This window comes from Gekko japonicus, unplaced genomic scaffold, assembly GCF_001447785.1.
Source record: "Gekko japonicus isolate JY-2015 unplaced genomic scaffold, Gekko_japonicus_V1.1 scaffold1146, whole genome shotgun sequence".
Taxonomy (NCBI): domain Eukaryota; kingdom Metazoa; phylum Chordata; class Lepidosauria; order Squamata; family Gekkonidae; genus Gekko; species Gekko japonicus.
In genome coordinates this window covers 345374-370009 of record NW_015173707.1, presented here as the reverse complement: position 1 = coordinate 370009, position 24636 = coordinate 345374, and the positions used below count along the sequence as shown (strand labels likewise).

General features: G+C 40.8%; 1 protein-coding gene across 1 annotated transcript in view; it reads right to left on the bottom strand.

Annotated features, from left to right (window-relative positions):
- The window catches only part of ROCK1 (Rho associated coiled-coil containing protein kinase 1), a 174688-nt gene extending 151063 nt beyond the window's left edge, over positions 1–23625 (bottom strand). The window contains exon 1 of the mRNA XM_015423306.1: positions 22494–23625. Coding sequence (XP_015278792.1) covers positions 22494–22586 — 93 coding nt within the window. The 5' untranslated portion in view covers positions 22587–23625. The remainder of the gene's footprint in view (positions 1–22493) is intronic.
- Positions 23626–24636: the final 1011 nt, after the last annotated feature.

Genomic DNA, 24636 nt, shown 5'->3' with positions numbered 1-24636 from the left:
TACATTATAAGTAGAAGATGTAGAGGATTGGTCTTCCACTGAGGGAGGCTCCTGTAGTTCTAAGGTTGCCATGGTTTTGGACAAAATAGATTGGTGATCCTCACTCAAAAAATTTATGGATTGTTCTGGGATCTCATTTCCCCTTCATCTTCATCAGAAAGAAATTCGCCCTCATCTAAATCACTATCAGAAACTGTTTCTCTCCCCCCCCAGCTCTCTCTCTCTCTCCCGCTCTCTCCTAACAGTCCCTTTTTTGAGCCACTTTAGTGGGCCATTGGCAGCTATTTCTATTTGGCAGCATTCTTACTGCATCTCTCTGAGGGGAGGGGATGGAGGAGGAGGTAGAGGAACGAGCTGTATTTGTTTGTTTAAACCCTCCTTGTTGACAAAATCTCTTCCCTCATCATTTGCCTGATAACGGCAAAGAAGTCTGGAGGAAAAGAGAATATCCTGGGTTCATTCACATTACCAGGCTGTTCAAAGGGAGTGGTGTCATCTTGGATGGACTTGCAAACTATAACTGAAGTATTTGGCTCCTTCTCTCTCTGAGCAGCAGTGTCAGCCTCCACTCCCCCTGGGAGGTCAGCAGAGGGAGAGAGTCTGGCTGAGGCCTCTATTTGGGTGCGCAGAGTGAGTGCCGCCAGCTCTTGAAGCAGTAGGTAATGCCCTGGCCTCAGGAGCCTGCTGTTGTAAACAGTGTTTTTTGGTGCACTTTTCAACTTCATTACACTGAGGCGTTGTTGGGGATGCCAGGGCAACTTTGCTCAGGGTCTTGCAGGTCCTTTAGTACTTTTTTTTAAATCACCAGCTATGAGGGTAGCTTCCAACTCCTTGGCTGATAGAAAGCCATTTATGTGCTGACATCTTATAAGCGGTCAAAGTAACTCACTCTTCAGGTTGGTAGGTTAGCAAAATGGCCACCGTTAAGGAAACAGCTTTTAGAGTGCATTTCTAATACTCCCTTGGAGGCTTCAAGATTAGAAGTAGAGATGAGAACAGGTAGAAAATATATGAAGAAAGATATAGACATTAGGTATAAGGATGATACGAATGAAGCTACAGAATTTAGAAGTCAGATGCAGGAAAAGCCTAATCTAAGCTGCTCTCCCTGTGAGGCAGGAAAAGAACTGAAAGGAAGGGTGACTCCCATGTTGGAGACAGGAAATGAGAAGAACTTGTTCCTGCCTCCCTGACAGGATGGTGGAAATCACCCACCAAGATGTCCTCTGCCTCAGAGGGAGAAGAGAAGCTGTTCCTTTGTTTGGATACTCTTTGTTTGGAAATTCTTTGGACAGTGTTTTTTTTACCATGAAAACTGCAAAATGAATGATGCAAAAGAGAGTTGTAGATGCACCAAGGATGGAATGATGCAAAAGAGAGTTGTAGATGCACCAAGGATGGAATAATCTTGCAACTGCCAAAGATCAGATGTAAGATGGATTGTGAGTACTTAGTTAGCCACTGTCTTTTTATTTCATTAGTGTGCCTGGATTCCATCTTTTGCAATACCTTGAGTTTGTGCTTTGTAGAAATAAAGTTTAACTTGAGAGACTGCACAAGTCCTTACCCAACCACCTGGCTCCTTGGTATGATACAGGGCAATACTGCTGTGAGGTTGGCTTCAAGCAATTCATGTGCGAAGCGACAGGGGATGGATTTTACCTGAAGTACTGGCAGCAATAGTAAAGGGGGGCAAAACAGTAGCTAGTCTTGCCCCACAACATGACAGAGACCACGACAACAAAAAGCCCTTTTATGCACAGCATCTTACAAGCTCTTCCAAAGGCAACTAGATATTGCTCCAACAGGCAGCCCATTCCAGAGCACTGAAGCAACAACTGAAAATGGAATAGGTCACCACGGAATGAACCCCACTGTTGTATCTGGACAACAGTTTTCATACCAACAACAACAAATTCAACATTCTTTTAAAACGTGAACTAGTTGATAGACATGAGCCATGTGTAAGGTAAGACATTACCTTGCACAAGTACTAGGTGCAAATAAATACTGTATTTAACTGTTAGACAAACTGGGGACAATGAGTAATGACAGTTTTTACTACCATCCCTCTAACTCCATTGCTGTTCTTGCATACTGCACACTGCCTTCATACCAAAGGTGAATTTTGCATTTTCACAGAGCACAAGGTATCTACTTACTAGATTTCTACCTGAAGCCAAATCATTTTAAAGGGAAAGATTGGCACAGCTTGTATAGGGTCCTGCATCAAGAGACTATTAGCATTCATACGTCTTCCCCTTGTTGTGGCTTTTCACTCAGCTGCAAAAGGGAAGGGAGTTTTGAAGACAATGCTGAGCCAATGACTCAAGGAATGCATCCACAGGCTACAAATCCAAGGACTGAGACTACCAGGAGGCATCAACTCATACTACATAAGAAAGATGACTATGACAGCAGCATTTAAGACAAACACAAGGCAGCAAAGTGAATCTTGGTACTCATTTGGTCAGGCATTGCTAGCTAGTCTTCATTGCTTCCACTAACAAGTGTTTAAGTGCCGCATCATACAGCAAATTCTATGAATGTTTATGGATGGGTGATTTTTCCCCTCCCTAGGCTGCACGGTTTGTTAAGATACCATTCACAGCCTCCCCTAGGCTGCACGGTTTGTTAAGATACAAATCACAGCCTCCAGTTCCAGGGGAAAATGGAACACTGGAACCATTCCTTGTTCTTTCTGTCTGTAGCTACAATTCATTTTGTTACACATAGTTTACTGTTAACATTTGTATACTATAAAGTTGCTTATATTCAGGTGTTTATTGTATGAACAGTAGACATTGCTCAACAATGATCAGAGAGCAGCTGTGGAACACTCTAACCTGAAGGAAAATAGCATCACCTAATGGCAGAGTCTAAAATTACACTCAATACCTCCGCAAGATTATGAAAAACTGTGCCCAGTTAGTCATCAAAACTATGTCTTCCTGCTCCAGGAAGAAAGATACGAGCTTTCTCAATCATCATCATTATGATGATTTTTTTTCAGTTTTAGATTTAAAAATGTTACTTAACTTACAATTATCATACACAGTCAGAAGGGTCTAAATCTGCTTAGGATGGCACTGTTGTATCCATTTTATTCTGGTATCCAATAAAGCACTTAATTGCTTAACAGAACACACACACATTAATTTAGCTTTATTCAGGACTAGACAATTTGGCCCTAGCACCCAGCTGTAATGGGAATGTATGTAATTTATGAAGTGGCCAGCAGTGGTAGCAGCAACAACATTCATACAGCAGCCAGATTATTCACATTTTAGGAGGGGCAGCTGAGATTAGGCCCCGGTGAAATCAGTGAGGGAAACCTTCACACGGGACCACTGGACCATGAGAAGCTGAGGAAGGAGAGGCATCTCAATTCTGCTTTGCCTTTCATTTCTAGGCCAAGTTCCACATTTAATTCTCCTCTAAGCTCCCCTACCCTGACTTCTTCCTTTCTCCACAGTATATCAGGCCAGCCAATGCAGGTCAAAGCATACCAGTGATATTGTGGGTAATTTCCATTAAGAAAGAGTAAAAAGCCAATTCCAATGCTACCTGACACCATTTCAATGGGGACTTATCTATAACCCAGTATTAGACATCTGCTGGTGGTGCCAGAATTCAGGAGATAACTTACTGCATATCTTCTGAAAATAGCCTTTATAAAATGATTTTGGAAAGAAATTCTTGAAGCAATGATAAGATTTTACAGAATTTATCATCTGAGCTTAATTTCAGCTGGGTCATCTTAAAAATTTCTTAGATGAGGGCTTGGAAGTTTTCCTGGATTTAATAATGAATGCCCTTATTTGTATTGTTGTACATTGGACAAAAACAAATCCACCTCCACTAATATACAGGATGTGATTTTGCATTAATATAAAATTTAACATATTAGAGAAGATTGAGTTCTGATAATAAATTTATTAAGAAATGGGCATTATTTATAATGCACTGGAATAAGGAGTACCACGACAGATCACCATCTTAAGAGCCTTTTGTCACTGTTATAACCAGGAATTCTAATCAGTAATTCTCTGGGGACTGTGAAAAATTCACAAATATGTAGTAAATGCACTATTGACAGATATAACACTGAACTGAAATACCCAGTTACTGTCCCTTTTCCAGAGATCATTTCCCCATTCCCTGCTCTTGGAGTCACTTACTTTTATCTCTTTCCCCTTCCAACTTCCTGTCATATACTCCTCAGTCTTCCCCCCTCTACTCCTCTCAAGTCTCTTTTCTTCCAGTTCTTATATATATCCCTTGATCCTTTCCCTTGTTTGCTCTCTTAATCTTTTCTTCCCCCCTCCAATTCCTGACACTTATCCTTTGGTTCTTGAATCCTTCGTTCCATATATAAAAAATAATACATTTCTTCCTATTCATAAAAGGCTACTACCAGTGATTTAAAATAAAACCAACAAAGTAAACATGCACAGGAGATGGCCCTGTAAGAAGGCAACCCTATACATGTTTACCTTGGAATAACGCCCACTGAACATGGTGGAACTTGTGAGCATGCACACAACTTTCTGGAACCAAGAGATGGCAGTAAGTGGACAAAACAATGTTCCTAACGAGATGGTAGAGTGACATATTTGAGAACTGAATATACTGCAGAGCACTTAATACTGGCTCCTAACTTTTGCAGATTTGTTCTGGCCAGATGTTATTATTAGTAACCAAGAAACGCTACCACATTCTATTATGGTTAAAAATGATGGAATGAAAAACAATACTGCTAAATATAGTTTAGCAATATGATAAAAATCACAAGAAGAATTCTAGTCACATCTGATTCAGATATTAATGAGCCTTTCAACCACAATGTAACAATATTATATAAACACATACTTGAAGCAACATTCTAGGATTGACAGAAATAATGGCTGTTTCCATAGTAATATACAACTTTTAAACAAAAGTTGGTACAATTTCACAATTTCCCAAGGAGCTGGATTAGTCTGTATGAAAAACTCATCCATGGATACACTACTCATTTATTCTGTTTGCATTCTCAATTTTTATTACCATTAGTTTAATAACTCAGAGTCAGGGCAGTGATCTATCAGACAAAAGACAATCACATATACAATGTACTTTAAAAACTCACATAAATTTACTAATTTAACCATAAGAAGTTAACATAGGAAAGATTCACTGGGGATTGTTTTCAAAGAAAGTTACAAGCTAACTTAAACAGTCATCTGAAAGGATAATACAGTATCACCCAATGACCACCAGCTGAAACGCTACCACATTCTATTATGGTTAAAAATGATGGAATGAAAAACAATACTGCTAAATATAGTTTAGCAATATGATAAAAATCACAAGAAGAATTCTAGTCACATCTGATTCAGATATTAATGAGCCTTTCAACCACAATGTAACAATATTATATAAACACATACTTGAAGCAACATTCTAGGATTGACAGAAATAATGGCTGTTTCCATAGTAATATACAACTTTTAAACAAAAGTTGGTACAATTTCACAATTTCCCAAGGAGCTGGATTAGTCTGTATGAAAAACTCATCCATGGATACACTACTCATTTATTCTGTTTGCATTCTCAATTTTTATTACCATTAGTTTAATAACTCAGAGTCAGGGCAGTGATCTATCAGACAAAAGACAATCACATATACTCCCTAATGTACTTTAAAAACTCACATAAATTTACTAATTTAACCATAAGAAGTTAACATAGGAAAGATTCACTGGGGATTGTTTTCAAAGAAAGTTACAAGCTAACTTAAACAGTCATCTGAAAGGATAATACAGTATCACCCAATGACCACCAGCTGCTTACTCTTATCCATGTTCTATTGAGTCGACACCACCCATTCAAAAATATGTGAAGTCCTTGGAAAACATAGCTTTCCCTTTATTTCCTAAGAACTCTCCTAATGGGGTTTCCTAAAAAAGTCCTGCCCATATTTTCTCTTCAGAAATGAGTGAAATGCTTTTCAAGACAAAATTTTACTCTATATGTTCTATTATGATTTTGATGTAAAACCATTTCTAACAGTAGACAATGCAAATTCTTGTATAAACGGTAGACACATATGGTATATTTTCAAGGATGTTTGCTTAAATGACACAAATTATGCCCACAACACGTTCGATAATACACTGTGGACAATTTCGCTGGTTACAATGTTATAAAGTTAAATAGTTGTATATTGTGACTACTACTAAGCTGGTCTGGGTCCAGCTTACCTAAGGGACCACCTTTCCTCATATGTTCCCCCGCGAGCACTTCGGTCCGGGACCCAACATAAAATTTTACTCTATATGTTGTATTATGATTTTGATGTAAAACCATTTCTAACAGTAGACAATGCTAATTCTTGTATAAACGGTAGACACATACAGTATATTTTCAAGGATGTTTGCTTAAATGACACAAATTATGCCCACAACAACACGTTCGATAATACACTGTGGACAATTTCGCTGGTTACAATGTTATAAAGTTAAATAGTTGTATATTGTGACTACATGGGACCATTTGCCCAAATATTGTACTTTCTTTGACTACAAACGCTGTGTTCTAGTTGACTAATCTATTGCTGCCATACCATCCATTTATCTTACCAGAGCTAGTCTCAAATGTGGTGGTGCATACCCCATATTTTATAGTGCTGGGGAAATCAGTATTCACTTCAAGGGTCTCCTTGAATGTTACTGTTAAGGGCTTCTGGTCAACATGGCAATCATGAACCTGGTCCCAGATTGTGCTGGGCCCTCCCCATTAAGGGACATATGCTGAATCTTCTTTTCTGAACTGAAAGGGGACCGGTTTTTTGGGGGGGGGAGCTTGATATTACACCCTGTGCCATGGTTACACTGTTATCTGCTGAAGGCACAGGATACAATGCCTACCTACTTCTGCAAGGGCAGAGGACTGATTAGGATAGTCATACCCCAGAGCATGATGGATCCTATTCGTTTCCAAATGGTCCTGGGAATTTTGAAAAGCTAGATTAATAGTTCCTAAAGTGGGCAGTAGTGCCCCCTGGAGGGTGATAGGATTACCTAGCACTAAGAGGCAAGGAGGCAGCAGGGGTGTACAAGAGGTAGGTCCTTTCAACAGTGTTGTTCATTTATTTATGACTGACCAGGCTATGGCACCACACTAGCAAATGGCAGGCCAAGTTTCTGCCTCTACTAAAATCTGGTGGAAGGTACCAGAAGTTTTACTAGCAGAGCTCTAGCCAGACCAGTATACCATATTTTGAGAAACTGTCATTACCATTGGGGTCAGGAAGCAATTTTTCTCCAGGCCAGTATGGCTGGAGATCCTGGAGGTTTTTTGTCATCTTCTGGGCATGGAATAACAGTCAGTGAGGGTGTGAGGGGAGGTATTTGTTAATTTCCTACATTGTGCAGGGGGTTGGACTAGATGAACCCGGAGGTGTCTTCCAACTCTACAATTCTAGGATTCTATGTGTGCTTCTGTCTCTGTCATTTTTCAGGGTTTTTTGCTGCTAAGTCCTTAACATGATAATATTGAGTGTGGTATTTATTTTCCTGTGTTCTCGGTTACTGAACCTGTTGATTATGAAGCGTACTTTTTAGTTATGTAAGCATTTCTATTGCAACTCACCCAATATTAATATTTCTAAGTTATAGAAAGATTTAGAATATTTTAATAACTGTTTTCAAAAAAGGAAAAAACAGGGTTTTTAAAGGAAAATGTGGGTAGTTGAGGAAAAGGGTATAAATAAAAACTCTGGTAGTAAGAGGAAAAATTATAAATACATATACGGGGAAAATTTGTGTATACTTTCAGTAAAAATAATCATCTTTAGGCAGCCTTTATAAAGAAAACATAACACACTGTCTTTATTCAGAACTGCAGTAATACAATGAAAGAAAAAAGTACTAAAGGTTGGCAATAAATTAAAACATTTGCACAGTTCAATGAAATGAATTTGCAGTTGCAAGGAAATCAGGTCAATTTTATTAAGGCCAAATCTTTCATCTCTACATGTATTTCAAAGTTAACTCTGTTCAAATGCAATATAGGCCATCACAAGCTATACCAATTGTTGAGCTTGTCTGAAGAGAAAAGCAGTATACAAGATGATGATCTGCAAGTTTTTTGTGACCATTTGGATATGCAGTATGAAGAGATGTCTGAGTGATCTGAGGATTTTCTTTCGATGGAGATTCTAGATTGGGTGATAAATCCATTTCCAGATACTGAGGAAGTTGGGGTAGCATAAGAACTCAATGAGCTACAAAATGACATTGAGCTGAAGCCAAAGTTTAAGAAATTGTTCCAAGAGTTTTGGTTACAGAAGGAAATTTCTGATCAGTCTCCTGCACTATGGATAGTGATTAAAAAGCTCCCTGTTGAATTCCCAACATCATACTTGGTAGAACATGTTTTTAGTGTGGTCATCCAACTTCTCTCCAAGGAAAGAAATCCAGCTTCTGTCTAACATTATTAACATGGTGATTTAAATGTGGTAATTTAAGACTCCCACTAAGTGACTTTAAACTAGACACTGGGAAACTGTTATTGCATCCATCAAGCCCATATTGAACAACTTGTGGGGAGGGCAGGAGATTAAATAAATAAATAAGGTATCTAAGATTCTTGATAAATCACCATCCTACTTTGAAAAGCTGTTATCACTGAATCAAGTGCATCAATTTTGTTGAATAAATTAGGAGTTTGAATAAATGTGCAATTAATTGTTACTGTTTAGAATTTTATTGTTTTTACCTTCCTAAGTAGGTCATGCAAACCACTAGTCTGAATAATACTTTTTATACAGCAGAGGGCACTGGGGATGAGTTTATGAAACCAAGTGGGCGATGACCCCAAAACGTTTGGGAAAGACTGGCCTAGATGGTGACTCTCGATTGATCTAATTTATTACAGCAAGAGCCAGTAAAACAGTACAATTCTGATATAAGAAAGATTAAAACAGTAATAACATAGGATGATGGCGACTCTGTAGAACACAGTTTCTGAACATGGCACATAGCTATCATGGCACCTGCCATGGTTTCTCCTAGTGCCTACCACGACTTCTCCTAGTGTCTAGCAGGCTTTTCAGAAGGTAGGTGGGCCATGGTAAGCAGGACTTATTACTGGCTGCCCTCATTCAAATGAAAAGGGTTTCTACAGCTGCAATAGCAGCCACAGCTGGTGGAGGATCAGGAGGTGAACAGAATGGAACGGCGGACTCTAATCTGAAGAACAGGGTTTGATTTCCCACTCCTCCACATGCAGCCAGCTGGGTGACCTTGGGTCAATCACAGTTCTCTCAGAGCCACCTACCTCACAGGCTGTCTGTTGTGGGGAGAGGAAGGGAAGGCGATTGTAAGCCGCTCCCAGACTCCTTTGGATAGTGAAGAGTGGGGTATCAAAACCAACTCTTCTTCTTCTGATCAACTGTTGCCATGAACTTCTTTTGCATAGCAGAGCCAGAGCTTTGCTCTAATCTTAGAGTTCAGGGAGCTGAGCTGTTCCATGAGGGAAGATAAGCAACCAGGAGCAGAAGTCCATCCCCTCCTTCTCCAGAGTTGCTGTCCTTCCAGTATTTGGACCTGCTTCCATCCAAAGTAAAGATAATACTAATCTTGACAGACCCATGGCAGGAGTCTGAATAGGGCCAGTTTCCTATGTTCCAGTTCAGTGAGACTGTCATGCAATTTGCCTGACAATCGACAAGGGAAGTACTGCATTTGGCTCTGCATCCTGTAGCAGCCATTTTAGGTTTGTTTCTGCTTCCTGTGGCAGCCATTTTGTGGTGATGCTTATTACTCCTTCTAAAAATTCCAAAGGTGCCCACAAGCTCAAAAAGACTGGGGATCACTGGTTTACAGTATACCTTGCCTTACACCATCTGTTTTTTGCACTGTTTTCTAATTTTGTAATCAGGTAATCATTCAGTTTTTAATATTCTGTAACCTGGCTTGAGTCTCAGCAAGAAAGACAGGCATAAAGTAAACACATAAATATTAATAAACCCTCAATAACGCTTAAAGTTATATCCTAGGTAGAAATGTATTACACATATTAGCAATATTAAAATATGAGAAAAGTCTGAGATATACTATATTTATACTGTTACTTGGTGCTTTGCTTACAAGCCTCTTCCTACTGTGAACAAACCACACTACTTTCATATTATCTAAAGTTAAGTTTATTTGTTTAGGATTCTGGTAACAATATGTAAGATTCTTACTTAGAAAAGGAGCTTTGGGGTGTTCTTCCCTTGGATCGAAGGGTATTTGAAAATTTGAAGGGGGGGGAGAATGACTCCAGTGATCAATTGAGTATGCATCTGAACATTCACCATACTGCCACTTTTAAGCTGTCCTCCTGAAATTCTGTTCAGTGCTATTCCACTGCATGGGCTATAGTCTTCTCAAGTCTGTAGGAGTCTTGTTACACAAACTGAGTAGACACCACATATAGGAACATGGCACTTCTTATTACTTCAAAGAACAACACTCCTCCTTACAGCCTTCACATTTCTTTCAGAACATTCAACACCTTTTGTTAACAATTAGTTCCTGAATACAAACAACTCTAAAAACTAAGACACACATTGACTGAAGTGACCACTGGAAAGAGTCTCCTCCTTCTATAGGATCTTCAGCCCGTGTTTTTTCTCTAGACACATAGATCCAGAACAAGGAATACCTACTGTCCAGGTCCGGAATTACTCCTGTCCTGGAGGCACAGCAAGCAGGAGGCTCCAGCAGTAGAAGAGACCAAAGAGCCAAGGGGGAGTGGTCCGGCACCAACCTGAGAGGCCCCCAGGCAATGGTGACGCCTGTGGGTTCAGGCCACGACGGTTCGGATGGCAGGCAGACAAGGACAGCGAGCTTCTCAGTGGCTCGCCTTCTGGGGCCCCATTGAGTGCAGCCTGGAAAGTGGCCTGGGGCCAACTGCCGGGCAAGGCGGTGGATGGAACCAGCTGCTAAGGGAAGGGCAGGAGAGAAGTGGGCCAGGCCCAACCCCGGCCATAAGGGGATCACCAGGGCAGAGGAATGGAGAGGAATGAGCCAGAGGCTCCACACTTCACAAACCACAGCCAGGGATGGGCCCAGCTGCCTGAACACCTCCCCATACAGCGTTCCCTCAACCCCACCCAACCGCAGCAGGAGGGAGATGCCTGGGAACAAGGGAGGCAGGACTTGCTTGCTAAGAAGAGCCCCATTGCAAACCAAGGGGAAGCAGGGAGGGATAGAGTGACAGAGGAAGGAACCACTCAGAGGAAATGAAGAGAAAGACCTGGGACACCAGAGGGGATAAAAGGACACAAGACGCTGAGGCCAGGGAGGAGAGGACCAGAGAGAGAAGGAACAACGGCCGCCTCAACTCCAGTGGTAGCTGTCAGTGGTGGTGATTTAACCCCACAGGCTACTTTCTGAGGCCTCAGCAGTCATCCCCCCCCCTCCAGCATGGCAGACAGCAGAAGACCCAGGGAGGTGAATGTGGATCCTGACACCTACACTTTCCAAATTAAAGGCAAACAGTATCAGATAAAACCTGATACCTCACTCTTGGTCCACACAGATGGACATTTTCTTCCTTAACATTGTTGTAGATACTGGAGCAGCAAGTGCTGCAGCAGCATTTATGGACATGAGGACAACCTGCAGGTAACCAACCAGTTGGCCTTTCTCCAGAATGTGCCAGGTGTCACTATACAAGATCAGTTATACTGAAGCAGCACAACCCGAAAACGATGGGAGAAACTGCACTGAAAACAATAAATGAATCAATTCAGGTTCCATAATGGTTTCAGACTGAACAAGTTACTCTAGGACAAGCTATGTAAAAATGCACACTTAGCAGAAACAATGGTTTCTATCCAATGAAGGCCTCACAACATCAAAGATGGCATGGCTAGCTAGCACACTGATTCCTGGTACACAATACCTCAGAAGTCACCACACACACACATACTCCTTTGACAGCATGCAGGAATCATTATGGAAGTCTGAAAGATCTTTGGGACTCTTCCCTCAGAAGAGACCTAGAGATCTTATAAGCTTCTATAAAGCATGTCTTAACCCAAGGTGTCAAAATCATTTGTTACGAAGGCCGAATCTGACATAGTCAGTTTGTCGGGCCCGGCCATGTGTGCCATAAAATATAACACAAAGTACCAGATATATAAACTTTATCAATATGATTTCAGATGCTAGATGGCAATAGCAGATGTGATTGGATTAGGTGTGATATGCAGACGGGTGGAGATATCAGCATTGGTAATGAGACAGGAAACCTAGGTTTCAATTTGGTACAGGAGGATTCAGTCCAGGAGGATGCAAAGAATAAATGGAAATAAGTCCGACGAAGTGAGCAATGACTCACAAAAACACATACTCTACCACAGTTTTGTTAGTCTTTAAAGGTGCTACTGGGCTCTTACTCTTTAGAAACCACAGCATTCAAAAACCAGTGGAGGAACATTTTAACCCTCCAGGGTATTCAGTTGCTGACCTAAGAGTAGCAGTTCGCTTACAAAGGAATTCCAAAGGGAGATTAGAAAGAGAGACTGCTGAATTGTAACTGATCACAAAGCTCAAGAAAATGCAAACTACTGGACTGAATTGAGACTTAGGTTTCTGCTCTCATTACCAATGCCTGCAATTGTCATTTGGCGTCTGAAATCACTTCATTCTGCAAGATATAAGGAGAGATGGACTCACATTCAAGCTGTATCTGAAGAAGTGAGCAGTGATTCATGAAAGCTTATGCCCTGCCATGAATTTTGTTAGTCATTAAGATGCTGCTGGACTCTTGCTCCCTTTCAGTAATAAGGAATGCAAGCTGTGCTGTTATAGGTTTCTCCCCCCCCATCCTGTGGAAAGGGGGATCTCTCCAAGTGCCATGGGAATCCCCCCCCCCTTTGGTGTGCTCTCTCTGGTGCTCCCCCCCCCCCGAAGTAGTATGCTTGCACAAATGCTTATACCTGGAAAAAAAAACAATTGGTCTTAAACACAGGACACACTCTCTCTTTTCCTAGCATGCTCCCTCTGGCTCTTTCACTCCCTCTCTCTGAAGAAAAACTTTGCTTGCAAACAAAAGCTTATACCTGGAATAAAATGTTGCTGGTCTTCTGAAAAGTGCCATGAGATGCCATTTCCCCCCCTTCTCTCTGGTTTTTTTCCTCCCCCTCCCTCCCCAGAGGAGGGGCCCTCAGCCAATTGAAGACTTCTCTCCTCTGAAGCAGGAAATAGGAGAGACTGGCCAAAAGGAGCTTGTAATGATTTCATGTTTTGGTGTGTGTGTTTCTTTAAATGTTTAGTTTGATTGCAGTAATGTAAGGAGTGATAGAGGGAGATGAGTGTGATGTGATTGGCTGATGACTGAGAATGTGGGAGGAGGGGTGTCTCTGAGGTGATTCTGTGTTCTTGAAGAGAGGAGTGTGGAGAGTTTTGGTGTGAGTCTGTGTGACAGAGGAAGCAGTTGGAGTTCAGTTTACCCTGTGTGGCTATGAGAGAGAAAGTTCAGCCTGTGTGGCTATATGAGCAAGAGAGTTCAGCCTGTGTGGCTGTATATATGAGAGTGGAGTTTTGTCAGAGTGGAGTTTTGGTGTATGAGAGACTGTGTGACACCAAGCTTTGCAGTTATAGTATCTTTCTTCAACATCTGTTCAAAACATCTGTTCAAAAATACCCAGAAACCTATTTTGTTCTTTTATGAATAAATCAATATTTGCTTAAACTTATCCCAGCAATCAGAACAGTCCTTCCTCAGGGCCACATAGTCCTCTGAAGCGCCCAGACACTGGGTCATTCTACCAAAAGAGAGAGATTTGGAATTTTTAATTCCTGGTGGCAGCAGAAATCTACCAAGTTCATGTACACAGTGTGTGTTTTAAAGGAGAAACGGTCTCCCCAATAAGCAGGACGTCACAGAGCTGCTATGTAAGAAACAGAAGCAGGAAGCAGCACAGAGTCAGTTGTTCTCGGGCCGGATAGGAGCCCTGCAGGGGACAGCCTGCAAGCCATATGTTTGACACCCCTGCCTTAACCTATATGGTACGTGCCTATAACTATCCTCAGATATGGAGCTATGATGTAGTGCTGTTCTAAAGGCATCAGTCCAGGATAGGAAACTGTTCTCACACTCTATTTACCTACAACACTTTTGTCCTGCCCCTCCCCCAGGGAGTGCAGGGTAACATACATAAACCTCCTCCATTTTACCTTCACAACAACTCTGTGAGGTAGGTTAGGCTGTATTTTTTCCAATAGATCTTGTGGCTTTAGAGATATGAAGGTCCACAGGGGGGAAAAGAAACATTCATTTTTTTAAAGTTCATTTTTATCTCGAGGACCTTCCCCCAACTTTTGTAATGGAGAAATCAGAACATTTGTGGGAGCACTGGGGGAAAAATTCCTATGAAATATTTCCTCCTTTGGAATTATTAGAAGGCAAGGTTTTCACAAAGAGTACAGCATTTAAAAAATCTGACAACAGTTTTTTCAATGAAAACATTTTGAACATTTTGGGGAGTACTGAAAAAAAGTCTTCTATCAAATATTTTCCCTTTTCAGTGGGAAACATCTTGTCATACAAAGCATTTTACTCTTTCCAAGTGTACATAATGAAAAAGTCAAAGGACTTCCTCAACTTTTTAATCAGTTGACAGGAAAGTATTACAAACATTTCAATTTTTCCCAGGGGAGAAAAATTTGTTGCTTCAAAATTTCTGGATGAGAACAGAATAAGGACAAGACTTGAGAATGAACACTGAGAAATCAATTCTAGAGTAAAGCAAGGTTTGATCAAAAGACAGACCCTCATGGATTATATATAACTTGGAACTGAAAGAAAGCCCCAACTCCAATGTCTTTCTAGCCACTATAATGGCAAATGAGAAAGGCTACCTTAATATACAGCAAATAGAAAGTTACTGAGCAAGATGTTTCTAAGGAAAGTTTAGCTAAGAGCTTTTAGGAGCAAATGAATAAAAAGTCTGTGGAGTAGATTTGGATTTGTAGGAGGGACAGGAAGAGCACTCATCTCCAGGGGTCTTGTTGTAGAAAAATCTCTAAGAAGAACAACATTTGTAGGTATGCAGAGATTCCTTATATTTAATGGTAGTGGGAGCTTGCTTTGTTAGTCTCTGTTGAGCTTGAAACTGAAATTACTATACTGAGTTGACTCATATGTAATAACCAAGTGGTTATCCTTTTTTGGTAGAATTATTTGCTTAAATATTTCATGCTCTCTATTATATGGGGATGTCTGGATGAAATTAGATGACTTTTACATAATATTTAAGCTGGCTATCCTGATACAGAAATAATTCTCTGTGGGGATTTAAATGCTTGCACAGGGATAGACCATGCAACAATTAGCAACATGCAAGGATGGAATTTAGACAAAGTTTTCCCACAGGAATGGTCTACCCAACATAACAAAGTTAATAATCCAGTTCAAGATTATTCATTTATTCAATTTGATGTTTAAATTTCAATTATTTATATTAAATGGGAGCTGTAAAGACATATCAAAGGGCCATTTTCCCTTTGTGTCAGATGGGGGAGCCAGCTGCATGAATTTCATATTTGTGTCTCCAGTTCTACAGTCCAAAGTTGCTCAGTTCTCAACACACAGAGCAGAAAGCAATCATCTCCCAGTTAAATTGACTGCTTATGTTCCCAGGCATCATTCACTATTACTGTGTGATCACAGACTGAGATGTATCCTATTTGGGTAAGAAATGCCTTAAATGGTCCATAAAGTTGGCCTTGGAAATTGGACAAATGCTTCTAGATGAAGAAATGTTAAATCTTAGAAACCAAGTGATTAAAAACTAAAATAATGCAGTAGAAATTTGTCAGTAGGTAGTGCTTGAGATCACTTGTACCTACTAAATGTATCTCCAGCCAGAGACTCGATATAACAAAAAAAAATGTAAGGGGGGAGATCTTATCCAGGCAAAATAGGGAAGCTAGAAATAATAGATACGAGGAAGCTGGTTTATCTTTATTAACCCAGAGAAGCTATATGAAAAGCTAATTACATGGAAGCAAGCAGCTCTCTACAAGAAAAGATGGAAAGATTTTGGAACTTGTTACTCCGAGGGAAGAGAGATTCTTATTCCTCCTATTGAATGGCAATCCTATTTCAATAGGATCTTTGGAAGATATATGATCAATCAATTCCCTCCTGTCATTTGTCCTTGGATAATATATGCCAGTTTGGCAGTCAGTGACACAAAGCGAGGCAATAGTCAAGATAGAAAAAGATAATAGGTGAGAATATGTTACCAAGTAAGGAAATATTTAAACAAAGTCCTGAATGGTGGGTGCAAATCCTTGCAAAAGTATTAATGTTCTTTAACATAACAATCTACAAAAAAAGCAATACACATAATACTCAAAATTATAGACTCATGAGCTTGCTAAATGTGGTCTATTAGTTACATTCACTTCACTTACTGCATAAATTGGAGGCTTGGGAGAAAACTAATAAAATTATTAATGAGGAACAAGCAAGTTTTCACTGAAGCACCATCAGTGTTTTATATTGCATCAATTAATCATTAAGACTATTCATAGAACCTCCAAGAATGCACTGATTTATCTTATGTCTTTGACTCAATGAATAAAGATCATCTGTGGGAAAAGTTAGCTGAAACAAATATTGATAAACAACTAATTTGATTAACTTATACTCTGCACTTAAACAATGTTATGCAAGTCTGCGTAGATGTAAACAGTTATCTCACAGAAAATATTAATATTCTGTGAGGTCTTACGGCTGCATTTTAGTTTCCTTTTTATCTAATTTCTATATGAACAATGTTGTGCATGAGATGGCCTCTATATTTCTCCTTCCTACATTGGGGTCAGATAAAATTTCAGTCCTCCTGTATGCTGATGACATGGCTTTATTATCAATAAACCAAACAGAAGGATACTAGCTAAGTCTGGAGCTTTCTGTAAGAGGGAGCAACTTCATATTAATTACTGTAAAACAAAGTGCTATTCTGCATATGTACTTCACCCTGGATATATAATTGTTTCACAGTGTTTCTAATTTTTCATTCTGCAACTCGTTTTCTCCATGTTGGGTCAATGTCACAGTTTTGTTGTTTTTCTTTGTTTCCAGAGCATTTAAAGGGCGATTTTATTTTCAAGCCAATTGCAACTTCATATTAATTACTGTAAAACAAAGTGCTATTCTGCATATGTACTTCACCCTGGATATATAATTGTTTCACAGTGTTTCTAATTTTTCATTCTGCAACTCGTTTTCTCCATGTTGGGTCAATGTCACCGTTTTGTTGTTGTTTTTCTTTGTTTCCAGAGCATTTAAAGGGCGATTTTATTTTCAAGCCAATTGCAAGTCAGCTTGATTCCATATGCAAAAAACTTTAATCTTTATTTTTTGCTCCCTTTGAACACCCTCCTCTGTATCCACGCCCCCTTATACCTTTTCCATCACCCTTCCCCTTCACTCCCTCACCTCTCCGTCCGCCGCCCCCCCACACACACACCGCCTTTTCCTGCATTTGGTTCTAGTAATCCCATTCACTCTGGGCTACTTGTACTGTTCCCTTCGCCCGGGGTGATGTGTAATTTTTGTAACCAGCAGTGAGGAATTTTTTTTTCACGTTATTCTGTGGTACATATCACACTATTATTTGTGTTTATTGCAATGGACTTTCATCAGCACGTTTTTCAAAATAGCAAAGGATAACACATGATCAGTAACAATGTTGTAGCTGTTTCTTTTTTCTAAACAAGCGATGTGTTGGGTGATCCATCTCAATTTAGAGCTAGAGCACAGTATAGCTAGTGTGCCTGTGCAATTTAAAAAAGAGGGGGGAAGCGATCTAATGGCAGCAATGACATCGCTGACATCTGTTGCCCTCAAGTGTTAAAACTGGATTGTGACCCAGCGTGAAGACAAAAACAACTAAGTCAAAGCAGGAAATAGTACAGAAAAAAGCACTCAATTCGAAGCTGATTCCAAAACTTGGAGATCAACCACACAGAAGACCAGGAGTAAGGTGAAACAGGTGAAAGGTAGTGGTTTTTGGAAACAGATCTAAGAAATATAAATGGACATCTCATAGAACAGCCTAAATCTTTTAAATATCTAGGGATACATTTTAACAATTTAGCTGGAGAACTTGCTTGGATCCTGAGATTTCTATTGAATAGGTGGTCAGTTAGCAGAACCAACCCAAAAAAATGTATGTGAAGAAATCAGTTGCTAAAATGGATTATAGATTTGATATTTGGAGAATGGGTAATATTGACCTATTATGCAAAATAACTTCTTTTAAAAACTTTCACCTGCATCTCCAGCAGGTATCTTGAAAGAAGAGACAGGTATCTCCTCTGTTTTATCTATAGCCCAGGCTTGCCCGATCTTGTTAGTTTTTGGAAGATAAGTAGGGTTGGCTCTGGTCAGTACTTGGATGGGAGACCACCAAGGAATACTACGGTTGTTATGCAAAGGCAAGCAATTGTAAACTACCTCTGAATGTCTCTTGCCTTGAAAACCCTAGGGGGTCACCAAGCTGCGACTTGACTGCAAAAAAAAAAAAAGAAGAATGATTCAGTATTGGTGCAGATTAGCAGATATGGTGGATTCTAGGTTACCAAGGAAACACTGGTATAAGCAACTGAGATTGAAGGACTGGACCCAGACCTGACTTGATAAAAAGCAGCACTAGTTGATATCCCCAAAACAGGTAATTACTTATGGGCTTTAACAGAAGCTTCATAAGAGCTATAAGTTTCATGTAAGCCTGGATAAAGAAGTAAATAATAACCAGTCTTCTTATTGCTATGCAATTATTGTATAAGATCGTTATATTTCTTGTTATTTACAGAACCTTTCCAAGATCATTATATTTCTTGTTATTTACAGAACCTTTCCAAGTATTAGGAAAGCAACTGAGACTCCAACAGATGCCTACAGCATATTTGTAGAGCAGGTATCACCAGGTCCCTATTAAACATAGATTGTGTATGTGTCAAAGTAGTTGTATTGTAGATTTAGATGGTTGTATGATAACACCAAGATGGAAATATCTGCATTTTTATCTTTCTCAAAATACTGGTTGGAAAGCATAGGATGTAATTCTCTTCCCATTGTCTGACAAAAATGAAAGTATATCATATCAAACTGCAAACTGCATATATTTTAATATTGTCCAAAAATTCAGTCTCCCAAAATCTTGGGGAAAAAACATTTCTTCCCCATGACTTCAAAATATCGAGAGGTTTTACATATCTAGAGAAAAAGTTAAGAAGTTTATGGCTTTTCTGATTAGAGAAAACACAGCCGGGGGGCCAAATAATTAGAAACACATCAGCTAATTTGAGAAACCTGCTGCCATGGGACATAGTGATAGCCACTCTAACTTTGATGGTTTTAAAAATTCATGAACATATTAAATGGAACACCAGTGCTTCAGTACAACAGCAGAGAAAGCCTTGGCATCCATGTTCTACTGACAAGGCTTCTGGAGACACATGATTGGCCACTGTGCGAAACAGGATTCTAGACTTGATAAGACAATAGACCTGATGCAGAAACCTACTCTTGTTTGAGAGCCAGTGTGGCATAGTGGTTAGCGTACTGGTGTAAAATCTTGGAGTCTTGAATGTCCACTCCACCATGGAAGCTCACTGTATATCCTTGGGCTGGTCACACTCTCTCAGCCTAAAAAACCTCACCAGGTGGGTTGTGAGGATAAAAATGGAAGCAGGGAGAACATTATTGTAAGTTACTTTGTTTCCCCATTGGGGATAAAATTGGGGTATAAATAACTGAGATAGATTTGCATCCAGTAGCACCTTAGAGAACAGAAAGATTTTCAGGGGATAAGCCTTTCAGGGATCTTGGACTCTCAAAAGCTTATACCCTGAAAATCTTGCTGATCTCTTAAGGTACTACTGGATCTAAGTCTAGTTCTTCTAACTGCAGACCAGCATGGCTATCCTCTGAAACTAAATAAACGTTCTTAAATATTTGCATAATAGTACCATGCTGGGGCTGGTATGCTAACACTCTTGTTTAGACAGATGCATATAGTAGACCTATTTGTTATGTCCCTCCACATGGACTGGCTACATTTAAGTTTGCCCCATCCCTCAGCGGTTTTGGAGGGCAGATATAACAGAGTATAATACTCTAACAGAACATGCAGATGCTCATATGATAAAATCAAAACCATCGAACATATGATTATGGACTGCCTTATATTCAACAAGTTGAGGGCTAATTTAGTCATCCCTTTTCTTAAAGATATGAAATTGCTAAATGTGCAAGCCCAGGTGTCATGGCTACTGTTGGATACAAATGATCATGTCACCCTCTCAGTGGCAAAATTAATAGGTGCAATAATCAAATAAGAGAAATAATACTGAGTAAGGTATTTTTAATTTTTTGTTAATTTCTGCTTAAGGTGATAGCCGTATGAGCAGAGAGAGAATGTTTGCCCCATTCTAAAGAAGAAGCATCTGAAGATACATGGGACTGTTGCTTAGCAACAGCGCTCCACTATATGACTTCTTCAAAGCTGCCAGTGTTATGAATCAGCTTTATAAATTTCTTTTTCAACAATAAAACAGAACCCTAATTTTATTTTAAAAAGGAGAAGATAATACCACTATGATGGATGGATGTAAATCAAATGTCTGGCCTACCAAATACCCTTAATAAAAAAAAATATGCTTACAGATCTTACTACTTCCTCCTCAATTGTGTACTGTTACAACCATATGGACCTAAAAATAATTCACTGTCAACCAGCAATGAAAATTTTAATTGCTTATAAAATTGATTAACAAAATTTTGTAAGGGTCCAAACTGGCTCTGTAATGTGTGCTGTCAATAGTCTTCAATAGTCTCTATTATTATATGTCTTTGAAAAAAGCCTTAATATATTTTGATGGTATTTATTTTGCCACAATAGCCTCCAGATCCCTACACTTGCATATTCTGCAGCTGTAACTTATTTTACGATGAGAGCAAAACAAGAATGAACAACATCTAAGGACCTAATCACATGGCCCTATTTCATTAAGTGCCAAAACTAGATCTGAGTTCAGCTCATCACATTTGCTTTTGCATTAGTACTTCAGGCCTGTGGCAGCACAGCTAAACCAAGATGGAATCATAGCTATCATAGGCTGAGAAGTTCACATGTACAGATCCAATAGGAAAAAACTGTTTAAATTCAAAAAGCTACATTTTTTATAATATAGTGAAATTTCTTACACCAAACAGGGCAATGTTTGTAACTGCCTGTCATCAAAATCTTTTAATCTGAGTTTTATAATAAGGCCAGGTTACCATTTTACTCAAAAGGATTCACCTGGAGAGTAATGCCTTTACTCATGTTAAGGGCCAAACCCCTTTATTCAGTTATACCTCAAAAGACTCACCGCTAGCATCCAAACAACCCACTTACTTGAGACTACTGGGCAAACTGGGAAGGACCACAATAGAGATGAAACATGTATTTTCTTTATCAAATGAACAACTACAGAAGTCAATCACTGAGCAGTTAAGTTCTGAGGAACAAAACTTACTATTAAAGTTGTATGAATGATGGAAAACTAGAACAAGCTAAAACTTTATAGTTACAGCTACAACTTTATAGCTAGAGTGCTGACATGACAAGGTTCTGCCAAAGGGCCTTAGTAGCAGTCTTCATCTTCCGAGAACTCACAATGTAAGTTTTATAAGGAACTGCCTACTAACAAAGAAGAGACTCATTGTTCAATCTGCGTCAGCTCAGAATTCAAACCACTTAAGAGATACTCTAAAGAAATCAACCGAAAGCTAAGCAGAATTAAGTGATGTCTACGATTCTGGTACCAGCAGTTACACTATGGTTTGTGCCACAGCATTAAACCCAACAATAAAAACAGCAGCTTTTTACTTTCAGTATCATAACCTTTAAGACAGCTTATCTTTTGCACTACACACAATATGTTAAGTATAGTAAATCACTCATATTTTATAAGAATGGTAGTTTTTTAATCCTTTTTTCAGCAATAACCAAAATATTACAAAATAGTTAATATAAGCTTTTGAGTTTCTCAGAACTGATTTCTGATATTTTGCTTTTTTCTAATAAAAAGATACAGGTTTTAGATCAGCTACCTACAATTTCTGTCTATCTGAGAAATACCATTCCTTAAAAAAAAAACCCAACATACATGCCCTTGAAAGAAGTGCTATCCATTAGGGATTCTCTGTGTTACAACAGCAGAACATTAACTGTTTTATACCTTCAACTTCTCAAACAGTAAAAGCAAAGTAATAGGCCATCCATGCATACGAATTGCAAACAGTAGGATAGGGAAAATATATCTGAAATCACATTTACAACCCTGTATCACCAAAAGACATTTTAACAGATTCATTGAAGAAGGTTTCTTCTCCCAGGAGAGCCTGAGGTACTATTTATGTATTAAACAGGAGCACATGCAACTCACCAATAAGCAATCGGCGTTCACTTCAGACTTGGGGTCCCTTAACATCATACCGATTTTCTCAAATCGAGATTCAAAGCTTTCTCCTATCGACATGGTGCCGAACGGTGGTCGCCTCACTCGACAGAAAAGCAAAAACGAACAGGGGCTCCCCCTGAGCCGGCTTGTGTAGCCCACCTTATCAGAGCGGAGATGGGGATGCAGAGCAGTTGTCCCTCATGCTCCCCCCGCCGCACATCATCACACAAAACAGAGAATCAGAGCCGAAAGTGGGAACAGCGGCCCTATTCCCTCTCCAGGGAACAGTCTTCACCAGCTGCCCCTTAACTCCTAGGCTCCCGTCACAGCCTTGCCAGTCTTTTCTTTTCTCCAGCTTGGGCCCCGATGTCTCTGCAGCCGCATATTCCCATCCAGGCAGCCGCCCTGGCAGCCAGCGTAGCGGTTCCTCCTGCCGCCGCCGCCGCCGCCGCTCCTCCTCCGGTGCCACCTCCCCAGCAGCAGCTTCTTTGCAGCGAAGGAAGGAAAGCCGAGCGAGAGGGGCCTACCATGAAAACAGGAAACCTCAGAGCGTCACCGGGCTGCTCCCTCCATAGAGACCCAGGCCCGAGAAAGGGCACTGCTTCGCTCCCTGCCCGAGCCGCAGCGGGGCTAAGCGGGAAGATGCCAGCTGCTGCACAGGCCGCCCCGGCCCCGCTTCTCGAGGGGGAAGGAGCCGCCGCCTTGCCCTCCGGACACGCGCGGCTTCACCAACGGCCGCGCCACGGCTGAAGCATCTTCCTTCCTCCGCGCGCCCCTTTCCCCCTCGTCGCCTCTCTACCCCGGTCCTCGCGGGCGCTCTCCGCCGCTCGGCTCCGTCCTTTCCTCCCTCCCCCCCCCCTCCTTTCCTGACTGAAGCTGCGAATCGTCCACTTCACCAGGCTTCAAATCTGGGGGGGTTTAAGCACACAGCTGCCTGGGCTGGGCTCCACTCGACGACCCTGCCCTGTTCCGCCACGGAAGAGAAAGGGCCGCTCCTCCCCAGTGCGAGGAAACCGAACGAAGAGAAGAGAATGAGGCCCCAGGGCGGCCACCGCTGCCTCAGCAACTCATCGAGGAGGGCAGAGTCACACAAATATGTCCGCCTTCCTGTTCAAACAGACCGAGGGACCGGACCGAAGGGCGCATGCGCCTTCGTGACGGGGGGGGGAGAAATCGAGGGAGAAAAGAAAAGCAAGCGCCGAGTAGACCGGCGGTGGCAACTGCGCGCGTGCGCCGGATGGTGGGCGTCCGCTCGCGTTCTGTACTGTCTAGACTCTTCCCCGCCCCTGTGCCGCCTTCTGTTCGAGTTACGGTGAGCGGGAGCGTCACGGTTGGGCTCCCGTGCACGTGGAGTGTTGAGGCAATGCTAGAAGTTGCTACCAGCAGCAGCAGCGGGTGGAGTCGAATCTTACAAGCTTCCAAGTACTGGAAGCCGGAGCTGCAAGCTACAAAAATGGCTGGTGCATAAGGACAGCTCACGACATGTTTATTCCAGTCCAAAACTATTTAGTAGCGCTGTGTGAGTTAAAGAGCAGAGGCTGAGGTTGCTTCCTTAGAGTAGATTATTTGTGGAAGATATCCTCTCGTTCATGGCATGATCTAGTGTACCAGAACCTGAGTTTAAGAATATCAGCACATGATATAGGTAGACTGAGACAAACCTATGGTCTGTTAAAGCCGGTAGCAAATGTCTAGGGTCTCTGGACTTTCACAGCAGGTACTACCCGATTCTTTCAACTGGAGATGCTTTGGATTGTACCTGAGCCCCTCTGCAGTGTACTCAACTCAAATGGTCTGCCAGTGAGCCATAGGTCTGCTCTGTGCTGAGGGTTTGTTCTTTTCTATGCCACTTGCAGGGTCTGTGAATGAAATAGAGGAAATCGGTCTCTCCTTGAGTGGCTCTACTTCCCATAATATTCAAGGGAATTCTTTCCTCTAAAAAGCATGTGGGAGAATGCTTTAGGAATATGTTTTAATTAAAAATTCTTATAGAGGCACCATTCATTCAGATGCAAACTAGACATGCTCCAAAACCATTTATCTAATTCCTTTTTTTACGGAAAGTACACAACACAGTCTCCCTCCCCCAGAAAGGATCACCTGCCACTCCAGAAGAAATTGTTTGACA